Source organism: Daucus carota, chromosome 6, assembly GCF_001625215.2.
Source record: "Daucus carota subsp. sativus chromosome 6, DH1 v3.0, whole genome shotgun sequence".
NCBI classification, from domain to species: Eukaryota; Viridiplantae; Streptophyta; class Magnoliopsida; order Apiales; family Apiaceae; genus Daucus; species Daucus carota.
Genome location: NC_030386.2, coordinates 37,120,187 through 37,134,734, shown reverse-complemented (window position 1 = coordinate 37,134,734; position 14,548 = coordinate 37,120,187). Strand labels below are relative to the sequence as shown.

The 14,548-nt window shown below is 33.0% G+C and overlaps 2 protein-coding genes across 4 annotated transcripts; one reads left to right on the top strand and one right to left on the bottom strand.

Annotated features, from left to right (window-relative positions):
- The first annotated feature begins 129 nt into the window (after positions 1-129).
- On the top strand, positions 130-2,922 carry LOC108226621 (cytokinin hydroxylase). The gene is made up of 4 exons (XM_017401609.2): positions 130-517; positions 603-832; positions 1,551-2,168; positions 2,368-2,922. Exons 1-4 carry the CDS (start codon positions 226-228, stop codon positions 2,797-2,799), a joined length of 1,572 nt encoding a protein of 523 aa, XP_017257098.1. The 5' UTR covers positions 130-225; the 3' UTR covers positions 2,800-2,922.
- An 816-nt stretch (positions 2,923-3,738) lies between these two features.
- Positions 3,739-10,591, bottom strand: LOC108224941 (pectin acetylesterase 9). 3 transcript variants are annotated; one of them, XM_064078835.1, is made up of 12 exons: positions 10,085-10,591; positions 9,832-9,914; positions 8,838-8,967; positions 6,748-6,827; positions 6,137-6,223; positions 5,725-5,849; positions 5,587-5,647; positions 5,256-5,312; positions 5,100-5,177; positions 4,879-4,984; positions 4,624-4,785; positions 3,739-4,243 (listed from the first exon to the last, which is right to left on the bottom strand). In XM_064078835.1, the coding sequence occupies exons 1-11, from the start codon at positions 10,212-10,214 to the stop codon at positions 4,673-4,675; spliced, it is 1,050 nt and encodes a 349-aa protein (XP_063934905.1). In that variant the 5' UTR covers positions 10,215-10,591; the 3' UTR covers positions 3,739-4,243; positions 4,624-4,672. The 3 variants fall into 3 exon arrangements, with proteins under 3 accessions (XP_063934905.1, XP_063934903.1, XP_063934904.1); XM_064078833.1 differs by having other exon boundaries at positions 4,624-4,772; positions 5,587-5,644; positions 10,085-10,589; XM_064078834.1 differs by having other exon boundaries at positions 4,624-4,772; positions 10,085-10,588.
- Between the last annotated feature and the right edge of the window lie 3,957 nt (positions 10,592-14,548).

Sequence of the window (14,548 nt, the reverse complement as noted above, 5' to 3'; positions counted from 1 at the left end):
ATTCTGATATCTATGTACAATATGCATAAACTCTTTTTAAACAGGACCCGCTGAAAAGGCAAAAAAAATACTTCCTACGAGTATATTTTATTTTGATTCTCTGTGGGCCTCTTCCACCCCTGGCCCTCTTGGCATATAAATCCACCTTCTCACAAGTGTAGCTTTAGAAAACATTACAGATACAGGTTTATTCGAGAAAAAAAGAAGCTAGATTAATCAAAAGCCATGGGATTGTACTGGGTTTTCAAAGCTGTTGGACTGTTATCCATGGCTGCGATGCTTTTTACGATGTTGCGTAAAATAAGTTTGAGTTTCTGGATATGGCCAAACAAAGCATACAAGAAGCTTCAAATGAATGGAATAAATGGACCCCCTCCAACATTTCCTATGGGAAACATTAATGATATGGTAACCATATCAAAGAAAACTAAACCATCTCCTGTTAGCACCGACTTGACTAGTCATGATAATTATTCAACGGTCTTCCCCTCCTTCGCTTTATGGCAAAAATCTTACGGTAAGTCTCGACTGTTTCAGAATCCTGGTTCCGCGATATCGTTATATATGACGTTAAATTTATGAATTTTGTTTGCTTTTGGCAGGAAAGGTGTTTGTGTACTGGTTAGGGACCGAACCGTTTTTGTATGTCTCGGATGCGGAGTTTCTGAGGCAAATGAATGCGGCTGTTCCTGGGAAGAATTGGGGAAAATCAAGGCTTTTTAAGAATGACAGGGATGCCATGTTTGGTGATGGCATAGTTATGGCGGAAGGTGAGGATTGGGTTCGTCACCGGAATGTTCTTACGCCGGCTTTCTTTCCGCCCAACCTTAAGGTCACATATTTCCGATGCATTTTGTTTTGTCCTGACATGTTTCCGATATGTTTTCCTTCTGTAACATACTCATTCTACTTTTAAAAAATAAAAAAAAATTGTAAAAATCATGATAGTGGGCCCGTTTAAGAACCGTTACTTTTAAAACGGGTTAAATATCACATACATTACTCGTTGGGTTGAAATGTATGAAGTGAGTCACTCATTACAAATGTGACTCAACATACTCACTGCAGTGAAAATTTTTATCAACTTGGATATTAAAAAGTTGAAATTTTGTATCAATTTAGTCATTGACAGATGGTGTTCTTGATTCAAATTTTATAAGTAGCAACTAAATCGAGTCACTTTTACAATAAATGACTCATTTGATATATTTAAATACAATGAGTGATGTATTTGATATTTATCCCCTTTTAAAATTAACGGCTTACTTTTTTTAAAATATATACATATATTTTGTAATTTTTTTGAATATAAATGTTGAAGATGTTTTTCATTGTTTTGGATAAAATTATTACCGTACGTAATTTATATTTAGTCAACCGAAAAATTGACATATGAATGAATAATGATTATGTAATGTGTATTTATCAATTGCCAACATATAAAAATTGTCAAGAAAATAACATGGCTGTACTCCTAATAACCTGTGAAAATTGAGATGCTTTACATATACATGTGAATGAATAATATTGACTTGAGCAAATATGTGTAGGCCTTGGCAAGCTTTATGGTAACATCAACAAATAATATGATAGACCGTTGGGTCTCCATTATCAACTCCGGCCAGCAAGAAATCGATATCGAAAAAGAAATTATTTTGACAACCGGAGAAATTATAGCCAAGGTAAGCTTCGGTATGACCTATGAGAATGGAAGGAAGGTTCTGGAGGGACTAAGAGCTCTGCAACAAACTCTTTTCACTTCCAACCGTTATGTTGGAGTACCATTTAGCAAGTATTTGTGCCTTAAGCAAAACTGGGAAGCAAAAAGGCTAGGTGAAGAAATTGATGCTCTTCTTTTATCGGTTATAAACGACATTACTAAATCAAAGAAAGTTGGAGATCATGCTAGTGTTGCTGATGATGAAAAGACTATACTGAACATGGCACTGGCTGATGATGAAAGTCTCAAGTTATTAACAACTAAGGAAATGGTGGATGAGTGCAAAACGCTTTTCTTTGGAGGCTATGAAACCACAGCTTTGGCACTAACATGGACTCTGTTTCTGTTGGCTCTGCATCCCGAATGGCAAAATCAACTCAGGGAGGAGATCAAACAAGTTGTTGGAGATCAAGTTGTCGATGCCAACATAGTTGCTAAACTTGAGAAGGTACACAAATAATTTTGTTATATACTGCTACATTTAACTTAATTAGTAGAATGAGCACGGTTGGATAGCTTAAGTGGTTAAGAGTTTATCCTCTGTCGTTCCATGTCTCGGGTTAAGGCTATAAGCCATATTTGTCAAAAAAAACTTAATTAGTAGAATATTTTGCATCTGATCTTTACTAATTTCAATTGTGTTGCAGATGGAATGGGTAATGAATGAAGCTTTACGTTTATATCCACCTGCACCTAGCCTACAAAGACAGGCAAGAGACGACATTGAAGTAAATGGGGTGATCATCCCTAAAGAGACCAATATCTTGATTGATGTTATGGCAATTATGCATGATCGTGGTTTTTGGGGTGACACTGTACACCAATTTAGACCTGAAAGATTTGAGTCTGATATCTTATATGGAGGCTGCGAAAACAAGATGGGGTATGTGCCTTTTGGTTTTGGCGGGAGAATGTGCATTGGTAGGAACCTTGCGATCATGGAGTACAAGATTCTTTTAACCTTACTTTTGAGTAGGTTGTCGTTCTCGCTTTCACCTTACTACACTCATTCCCCTGCTTACATATTGTCTCTTAGGCCTGCCAAGGGAATGCCCCTCATAGTTCAACCTTTGTATTAGGTTGGCAGAGTAAGATTAATTTTGGACTGTGTGTTTTTTCAAATAAGGTGGACAATTTGATCCAGACATATCCTAGACATTTGCTGGTTTTGTTGCTTAATGGCATCTCATTTTCTGCTTTTACATGTGTTTTTATTGCTCCCTATGTGTTTGATCATCTTTTTCATCAGTAGCTAAAAGTAAACATGAATTTACTGATATTATTCTCAAACCAAAAGGATGACTAATACTGGAATCATCCTGCTGGCTGCTCCTGATGTTGCTGCTAGCTCAGATCAAAAGAGTCTGTTGCAGCAAAGCCTATCTCATTGCAGCGTAATGTTGTTATGGTGATTAACTTTTTTGGCGATACCACAAGGCAGTTCCGTAAGTATTCTTTTTCTGCTGTAATGCAAGTGCAAATATTTGTCCCATCTTCTGGACAAGTTGCATCACACGATATTGGTTCCCATATGAATGCAATTCCTACTGTCTTAGATGTTGATACTGGTTTGTTTGTAGATATTTTCAACATGAATTTATCGCTTCTCAGTAACGCTTAGGCTACGTTCACTTCGATGTAATGAAATAGTGGAGAATGGAATGAAATTTGTACTCTAAATTGGGGTTGACAGATAGAAAATACATATAAATTTTATTCCGTTTTTGGAAGGAAATCAAGGAATGTTCATTTCACTTCTTCGATCATATTTCTTTACAATCTTCATTCAATTCCATCAAAGTGAACACGAACTTAGTTTTTAGAAAATTGGGCGGCCTTTTGGTAGCCAGTGTTTTGAACCAGTACCAGCTTTATACAACCCTGTTCATGATAATAGATAACTCAGGCCCTTCTATAGGTTTTATTACAGAGATCCCCCTGGTCATTGCCACAACGAACGGATTGTGGTTCTTATTGCTATTGCTAACATAGACTGAATGAACTTAATCTCAAGAGACTGAAAACACACGAAATAAAAATTAAGCTTTTTTTTATTTGTCAAATTTATGAAAGTAATACAAATTCAATCAATTATAAACATGTGTGCTAAAAAAATTAACCGAGTATCTAAAACATGACCCATTACCCTCTGCACACAGGATAAACCAACTAAATAATATACCAATGGAAATACTAGTAGCTAAGAGTTATATCTTTTTTTCTTTTATGCACCATTAGAGTCTTAGACCTTTTGAACCTCGATTGAAGTTTCGAAATCTGCTCATGGAAAAATTAGTTAACTTGATTAGTATAACGGCATCTGTGCTACGTCCCTGTATAGTGTAACGGCAATTGTGCCATGACTCCTCTGCTAAAACGACCAAAATTTAATTGTATGAAGCGCCTTTCCTTGTTGTATTAGCCTATTAGGTTGTGGCAAGTACGGTCACAGGGATAAGCACAATCAATCTCCTTGGTGACCCTCCTCCCAAAGTACCAATCACCAACAGCATCTGCAATTGTCTGCAAGAAAATTCTGGTAAATGATGATAGCAGAAAGCCATAATACTTTTCATGAGATTTGTATTACAGAAACATTCGAACAGAAAACCAAACAGAAATGTAAAATATGATTAGTCGAACCGAAATAATTGCGGCTATTTGGTTCGGTTTTCGGTTAACCAGACCAACTGCTTATCCCTACTCGGCTGCTCAGCCTGTATTATCCCCCACAAATTTGCTTTGCTTTAAAACAGTGACAAGTTAAATTACCTTGCGGATCAACTCTTTTTTTTCTTTTTTAGAGTTGGTTTAGCAAAGGACTAAAATTGTCAAAGTATAAATATAGTAGAAATGACTGTTACATTAATCAAATTGTTATCATGCTCCATGAGGTTATGTACCTTATTGTGCACTCTTGGTGAGTCAGCTGCATACCAGGTATCTTGTGATTCACTTTGGCAGTGAGCAAAACAGGAATTTATAAACATCCCTCCCCTTCTTGAGTATTCGTAGAAAATATACAAAGCTGCCAGCATTTCTCTCCTGAGTCCTGAACAACCATACTGTCAATTATTTTTTTAATTATATGAAGGGTATATCAATGTTGATAAAGTTATTTATCTTCTGAAAAGACATCAGTGCCAAGAAAAAACAACCTTGTAAAATATCTATCTGTAGGGGAGTACATGCTGCTGGATTAAGCTTGCAGCGATTCCAATGTCCATGCGGATCAGCAGAAGGTGGCACAAATATATGATGAAACTGTGGACAGAAAAGTTTATTTTCACTTATTATCATGGCCTCGCATTTAACAAAAACCATCTAGGTTGTTAAACTCGTAGTAATTGACATGAAGAAGATGGAGAAAAAGTCTTACTTGGTACACATCATATGCTGAATTTAAAACAAACAAAGGTGTCCTAATATATCTCATCGCATGCTGCGGGAAGAAACACTGCAAGATAACTTCTTGTTATAATTTAAAAGCTTTATAATAGTTTAAACTAAATGAAGTGTCTTCAACTATTCATACTTGAGCCGGATAGTAGAGAGACATTGTGCAGTTTTTATCCAGGTTTTGTTCTACCCCCTGCAGCAATTACAGGTCGAACAAGTTATTCCTATTTTGCTCACAACAATTTACTGAACTAAGTGGTAAAACAACACCAATCGTTACAATTTTTTAGTTTTTTTAACTACAAAAAAACTATTGATAACCCACTTTACGATCTGATTTAAATTTAAATCCCATTTTTCCATACAATTTTAATCATTACCTTCTAAAAAAAGTGGCTGTACAAAGATTATATATCAAGAAGTGGAAAAAAATGTCTAAAAAATTCTTCTCTGACAAAACTGCATACCTGTAGGGAAATTAGGTCTTCATAGAAAGTTCTAATAGTATGGTTCAGCATTATGTCTCTGCTGCACAGGGGAAATTATCACAAAATAAAGACAAAGTAGAAAATTGTAAACTGGTACTTAAGATATGAGTAACCTACGCATCCAAGAAAAATCCGGCATCACTTAAGCATTTGACACTGGCATTATTTGGCAGATAACTGGTGAAGTTATCACAGTGTAGAAAAACTGCCAGACCCCCTGCAGAGCACCCGGAAAGTAAAGCCTGAACAAAATGAAGCAAGATAACTCAAATAAAACTATGCAATTGAATATATTTGAAAGTGCACATTCTCTTGCTAAGCAAACACAGTTTCTTTTCTTCACTCGCATGCCGTATACTCACATGTCGCATTGATGAACCAGTCGGTTGGTGCAAGCATTTGATTATAAACCAAATTGTATAACTTATTAATAGATAACTTAACATTATAGTAATTAGTAAATCCACGAAGAGAAACAAAATAGAGTATGATATGAATTGAATATATCACCTTAAGCAGAGGACTACACCTTTTTTGCATAACGTAGACCTTTGGGGAGAAGATCTAGAATAACTGATTGCCAAATCCTTTGCCCTCTAAAATAAAGTAATGATGTCTGTTTTTATTCGAACAAGAACATAAAAAAAAAACAACTATTAGTCAGCATCATGACAACTACAACTTCCTGTATATATACAAGGAGGTTTGGCAAGTACTTCTACATGGTTTCAATTACATTGGTAGGTTAAATAAATTATAAGCATCTTTAAGGAGTTGTAGGCACACGTTGCATCTTTCACCTGAAAATTCTGATCTTTGCAGGAAAAAATATACTATGGGCAGATATCTAAATTTTTCATTTTTCTATGTCTTGGTATTCTTTTCAGGCAAAAGAAAGTGACGTTATAAAGTTTTGGAAGTTTCTGAAACTAACGTCAATCTCAACCTGCATATATAGAATGTTCAAAGAAATGCAAATTGCAGCAACAAATAGCTATTTATACTTCTTTTTAATAGCTATCAATGTTTAAAGACACTTACCGCGCTAACACTATCCAGATCACCTAGTCTGAGTTTTAAGCCAAGAAACTAAGATATGGGACGGGTAATATCATAGGAGTGTGTTCACAGAGAATATACCCCATTGTCAAATTTGGCATCCCCGGCAAATGAAGCACCGTCACAATACCGAATCTTCACACGGTTCCAATTGTAAAAATCTGCCGAAAAAGCCACACATTCTATAGCTTAGTTGTTACTAAATTCAACATCATATAGTTTGATTCCATTGAAGTAAACAAAATTGTTCAAAATATTTTTAGTGCAACACTACTTCATACAGAATAGCCGTGATTGATAGCATCATTGCATATAGACATGCTTATCCTGGAGAGAGAATACCAGAGTGCCCCCTTCAACACCAAAAGTCTAAACCACGTGAAGTCTTAGGAGAGTTTGTAACTTAACATGGTAAGATTGGGAGATGTTATTAGTTTGATTTCCTTCAACCTCATCAATCGCACATATTTATAAAAATATACTCACTTAAGACACATTATCGGATGCTATATACAACAGAACCTCTGTAAACTAACCTCTATAAAGCAAAATCATTTGGGACCAAAAAAATATCTCTATAAGGATTTCATTCCTAAAAAGAAGTCATTTTTATGAAGAGCTATATAGTGTTGGGACCATAAAATTTTACTGCAAGGTTGTTATTCTTATACAGAGTAATACTATACCGAGGTTCTACACTTCAACTAAAATATTAAATCAAATTATGATCTTATCTTAACACCTTCATATTTTAGGAGAACATGCTCATAAACAGCATGTAGGAACTTAGTTTAACATGAGCGTGAGCTCATGCTCATAAACAGCATAAACAGCATGTAGGAACTTAGTTTAACATGAGCTAGCCAGGGTGTAATGGATTATATGACCAGTGTGTTCAGCCAACTGCCCCAGTGATGAGTGTTTTCTTGTAACCATGTGAATATGTGATGTCTTCATTTACATATAATTTTGTCAATAATGTGATGGAGTGATGTGGGTGCCCCATGCACGCCACACTACCACTGTACCACAGACAACAACAAAAGATTTTAATAAAAAAGTAGAAGGGCTCAAGGGCATGATTATTCAAATGACAAAAGTAGTTAATGGGGACTCTGACTTGCCTGGGCAATGACTTTTATAACTTGTATCTACTCACTATTATTAGGTGACGAGCACAAATAGAACATGGATAGTTTTGGCATTTAACAGTCTTCAACTGACAAATTGGGCTGGCATGGAAGAAAATATGTTCAAGGTACTGGGCTAGCACGGGTAGTGAAAGCTAGCTGGAAGGAAACAGGCACAAAAGCAATTAGCTGGCTGATTGCTGCACAGGCCTCAATAATTTATCACGTGTAAAAAGGTCAACAAAAGTGATTGTGATTGACTTGTTTCTTTCTTCTATGATTCAAATCCTAGTACAAAATCGGTTACTTCTCCGTCCTTGTCGATTCTATAAGTTCACTGTTTAGCACGCATTTTAATGTTTTTGTAAAACGTGGGTTTATAAAAAAAAATTGAAATTTTCATTTTATGAATAAAAATTTAATAAATAAATTTTTATTCTGAAAAGAAGAATGTTAAAATGTTACTCCCTCTCATTTCTTTACACTTACTATTTTGGGACTCTCATTTCTTTACGTTACTATAAAGTAAGTTTTTCTCATCATTACACCCACTATCCTCCCCCACTATCTCATATTTAACAATAAAAACTACTATTACACCCACTACTTTCCTCCACTATCTCAAATCTAATATTAAATATTGATGGGTCCCACCATTTTACCCATTTTTCATCTAACTTTACTCATTTTTCATACATTGTCTTGGTCTCCGTGTCCCCCTCCAATGTAAACAATTGAGGGGGACGGAGGGAGTATAGAACTATACTTAGAGAAGCATTGAAGTGTGTGTCGCCCCCTGCGACGTATACTGTTCAGGAAGACGGAGGGAGTACTTACTAAACAAAGGCGCAAACGAGTAAAAAATGTTTTCCTCGTAAAATATTCATAATTTGATTTTTAATTTTCTAATAATTTATAATTAGATCAGTTTTCCAATATTTCGACTAATTCGGAGAACTAACACTCTTACCTACTGAACATGAATTCATAATTCGACTTGTTATAAATACTGTGCAGAAAACTGAAAAAAGAGAAGCGTACCAGGATTTAGAGAAGCATTGTTGCTGAGAATGCCTGAGAAAACTTCCCACTTGTTCATGTAACGTGTAGAACCACGGCGTGTCTTAGCTCTATCCAAACATGAATTCACGTCATTACACCACCCACCACCCTGTGTGTTTTATGATTTCCATATTAAATACCGCAGAATTATTTAATAGGGTGGTACATTATTCTCGGGTTCACGCATTTGTGTAGGATTTTACAATAAATGAACCACAACAATATTCTATTATTTCTTTTTTGGGTATGGGAAATCTATTTTTTGATTGGACATCTCAAGTTACTCCACCCAATTGGCCAATACGTATCTATCCAGTACTGTCCCACTCTATCTGGGTCATTTGTTTTGTACACATTCATTACCATTATCACAAGTTCATAACATTTGAGAAATATAAATATGTTAATTATGTCACAATGTCTTATTGTTCTAAGAGGCCGTTTGGCCAAGCTTAAAAAAATGCTTCCATACTTAAAGTAAAGAAGTAGAGTAGAAGTGAGAAGTAAAAAAGTTAATAAAGTGTTTGGAAAAAAGCAGAAGCTGTGAGAGAAAAGCTAGCATTCTCAGCTTCTTAAAAGTGCTTCTGCTTCTTTACACAAACGGGTCAAGAAAAGCAGAAGCCGGAAGCAGAAATTACTTCTGCTTCCCAAACAGCCCCTAAATCTATGTGTTCTGCTATTACAAATTTTAATAAATCAATTATATCAGATTAAATTAAAAACGACATGACCCGAAACCCGACAAACCTTGAACCCGAAACGAGGAGAATGTTATGTGCGAGAAAGGATAAAGAACAAAACATTGCCAAACCCAAGAAGAAAGAGTGTCCTGGACTCCCAGTAGAGAGCAAAAAGGGAATTACTCATTTTGATAATAGTACTATTAATTAATACTTTGATTATAAAGAAGACAAGAAATGACAAAAAGGAAAAGCAATCAAATAGGAATAACAAAATACACCCCGAAAAGTACCTCAAACTGAAGAAGCCAATTGTGAACTCCAGCTCCGAATCCTCTGTGCAAGTGATAAGCTGGTAAACTTCCGTCCAAGCAATCTATATATATACATACATAAATATGTAAGTATATTCACACATCGAGACAACTAAAAAAACGCTCGTAAGATTCGGACTCTCGACATCCGATAAACGAGAGCGGTGCTAAGCGAGTAAGAGATCATTTGCAAATATAACTGTAAGATTAATTAGAGGTGAATTGAACATACAAGCGCCGAGGAGAGAAGCGTTTCGAACTAGAGTCATGTTCACAAGCAACCTGCTATCGGAATAAATGTGCTTCGGTGCGCACATTAGCAGCAGCAGCGTAGTAAACAGCATTTTCATTCTGCTTATCATCTTTTGAAGATCTGGACTGCTTGTGTGTTTCAGTTTTTAGATGAGGAAAAATTGAAAGAGTGAATGAAGTTGAAACGAAAGAATTAATTTAATAACGGAGTTGTGATGTGATGAGTTAAGGAAGAGAGAGTTGAAGAAATGGAGTCATGAAGAAATGTAATTATGGAATGAGATGGAGGGTGGGTAAATCAGGAGGGAAAAGTATGGATGTTATATACGCACGAAAGGAAATTGTGCGCGTGTGAGAGAAAAGGACAGATAACAAAAGGAAGGAATGAAGTTTGGATTGGGTTTTAGCTTTGGTGAGAGGCAACGGAAATCAGTTATTTTCGAGCTCCATGTGTAAGGATGGGCATTTCACCCATCCCGTCTAATCCCGATTTGATCCCGGTTCTTAAGAGGTCGGAGATTTTGGATTTTTTTAGAGACACCGCGTAGCGAAATGAAAGTCATAAAAAATTGTCAGATAATTAGTGTATCTCATTCCAATCCATCGCGAAATTCTCTCTTCGTTGATCCGTTATTATAATAAAAATTAAGGTAAAAAAATGGGGCGGTTCGGACGTGGACTTCATTATCCAGCCATGTCCCATATATATTTTTTCCCCGTCCTATTCCTCGCGGGGATTTATTTTTAATCCTCATCCCCGCCCCACCGAGGATTTAATATAATTTTGCCCCGCCCCATCCCACCCCTGCGGCTATAATGTTACACTTTAAATAATTACTTTAAAATTTAGTAATTTATTCTTCAAAATTTAATAAAAATATATGATACATGTATATTGAAAGCAAAAAACCAAATATAATAGAAATCAAAGAGACATGTTATATATTGTAAAATTATATTTTTTGTTTTATAAAATAATAATATTAAATATATTATATTAAATATAATTATTTATATATATTAAATATATGTGGGACGGGGCAGGAAATCCCCGCGCGGATTCATCAAATACCATACTTGTCCTATATTTTGGGGGCCAGAAAATCATTCTCCGTCACTACTCCATTCCCCATATTAGCGGCGCGGATCTGTCCGATTCAGGGCGGGTTCTCCATTTCCCCACCCCATTTTTAACGTTAATAAAAATATTATATTTATACCAATCCTCATGTAATTTATACTCTCTCCGTCTCAATTTACAGGTCTCTTTTGAAAAAAAACACGCATACCAAAAAAAAAGTTGGTTAGATATAAATTTATCTCATTTATCATTAATTAGTGCATTGATAAGTGAGAATAGAGTTAAGTTTCAAAAAAATCACAATAAATATAGGGATTTAGTGCATTAAGAAATGAGAATAATGTTGAGTTTCAAAAAATTCACAATTAATATATAGATAAATTTGTATGGAAAGAAGAGCGACAAGTATTTTGGGACAACTAAGAAAAAAAAATAACACATATCAGATACACATATCATTTTCCCCAAAATTCATTTTCCCCAAAACTTTGGAATTTGGATTTCCACTATCAGATAAAACACATATCATCAAACCCTTGTGATTCCTTCGTGCAATCTTAGGGCCTACCTTCTCTAGCTACACATGACATTAGTAATCCGTTTAGTCGTCCATTTGTTCTAGAACCTTAAACTCCATTGACAAGTAGTTTGCAGAATTCCCGTGAAATATTCAATAATCGTAGTTTAGAAATGAAAGTTAGTTTAATATAGTTATAATTTTGTTAACATGATGATTGTTTTTAATCTTATTAACTTTTGATTTTTATTAGCATGATGGTTGTTAAAAATTTATTACCATTTGTTTTCCGATTTACTGCCGTAAAAGCTGGACTGCTTGCAATTTTTAAATACTGCAAGCAAGTGAGTTAATAGATCTTTTAAATTAAATTCCTTTATATCCTAATTTGATCAAGTTTTTAGTATAACTTTGGAAAAAAAGGTCTCGTTTTGAGATATCTATAAAAAATATACAATTTGAAAAATATTTGATTAATTGTATCTAATTATAACTTTATACTAATTTGTTATATATTTTATTATATGTAGGGACGAGTTAAAAGGATCGAAGGTAGTATTTCTTCTATTTCATATAAAATATTTTGTAATGATGATTAATCGAAATGAACATAAAAAATTTAAAATATTCATAATATGTAATTTTTTGCCGTTTTACAACATAAATAAATCATATCAACCTTGATTAGAATGGTGGATACGGAACGATAATATAGAAAACAAAATTTTTAATATTCAGATTATGTTATTTTTTACCGTTTCACGACATTATGTAATATTCAGAATTTGTTTCCAGAAAAAAATATGTGAAAAAATATTTTAACTATAGTCAAAGAATTTTAAAATATGTGAAAAAGGTCAAAAGTGGATATTCAAAAGGGAAGGAATAGATATTATTTTTGTGGTATTTAGAAGATGATATTTATAATTTAAGATTATGAATATTTGTTTGATTTTCTTAATAAAATACATTTTACTAAAATACTTATGGCAAATACTGGTTATTCTCAGTACAATCTTTAATGTACAAATTTCATAAGACAAAAAACTGAACTTGAAATCTATTATAATATTTTGTAAATTAATTATTTTAATGATAATTTTAATCCTTTCCATTTAAAATTAAAAAAAAATATATATTATGAAATTAAAGTATATTCAACATTTTAATATTATATAATCTTGAAAAATGACTTATCACAAATAGAAAAATGAATTTTTAATTAAAAATTTATAGCTATTTTAAACTATTTACCTAAATATTATAAATGGAATGTAAATTTTTTGTTTTATTTATTTATATAATTTATATTCATTTTTCATACTCTTTGTATATTTGATGTAATATATTGAATGTTTCCGCTTACGGTATTTGATTATATAAATGGATTAATTATCAATTAGATCGCTTGCTACACTTCAATGAATTAAGTGGATCACCGAAAAATTTATTTGTTATTTTTTATTTCTTGATAAAAACATATAGCTAATGACGATTCATAAAAATGTAATTAAAATAATGTTTTTTTATTAAACTAAAAGTTAAAATTTTATATAACCAAACATAAAGAATGAAACTTAATTTACTTTTACAAATATATCAATAAAACAAAGGATAAATAAATAAAATAATAAATACATATCATAAAAATATGTTTTTAATATAACAGGTATACGAGAATAAATGTTTTTGAAAATATAAAATGAAAACGGTCTACGTAAATCAAAAAGGAGTGAGTAAATTAAAAAGGAGCGAGTCAGACGGTTGTGGATCGAGTACATATAAAAGCCCAGTTATAGAGTTCAAACAGAGGCCCAGTTATAGAGTTCAAACAGTGGAAGTAAGCACATATGTGAAAGCTGAGTTTTTTTTCTTCCCTTTTTTATTGAATGCAACAACTAAATCAATAATAAAATCTTAAACTATTCAACAATTATCTTATCATTTGACTATTTATATAGCCAATATTTAATTTGTAATTAATTTTTCTGAATTTTAAGACTGATTTTGTATAATTATCCTGTATATCCTGTTTATAGAAATCTCTTTATAATTTAAGAGATTTTGAAAGTTTGTGTTTAAATTGTAAGAGCGTCATATAAAATTTGCTGAACTTTTAAAACATTTTACTTGAATGATATTGATTATATTCATTGACTGTAACTTGAAAATAGTATATTATTAATATTTTAAATTGTTATATAAACCACATCGCTATGGCAATGAGTGATGTTTAATTTTTTAACAGATTTTTAATGACATGTGATGGTTCGACAAATATATTCATCTACAGGAGTTTGGTTATAATTATAAATAAAGGAGTAGATATGATTGGAGCATGATTTTTTTATATATAAAATTGATTATATTTTTTATTTTTGATGTGATAAAACACATTTGACGTAAAAAAATTCGTGGTAGAAATTGTTTTGAAAACCATAATTAACCATCTAATATTTTATCTTAAATCCATCAGACTTCTCACAGATAACATGAAATCACCGGTCAAATTCGTGAATCATTATCAATCTATTCATCAGACTTCTCACAGATAACATGAAATCACCGGTCAAATTCGTGAATCATTATTAATCTATTCATAAATGGTTTTAATACATCTAGAGTCTTTATTACTGGACAGTGCTTTTAAATTTTAATTCATTTAATAATAAAATATATTTATAGATTGAAAAATGTTAAGTACTCAAGAAAAAAAAATCTCAAAAGATCTCCCAAATTCCACATATAATTCCGCTATTAAATATCAAACTGCTAAATAGATTTGAATCCCTAGCCGTGATTAATATAATCATTTCAAATTGAAACATCATCTGTTTGGAACATTT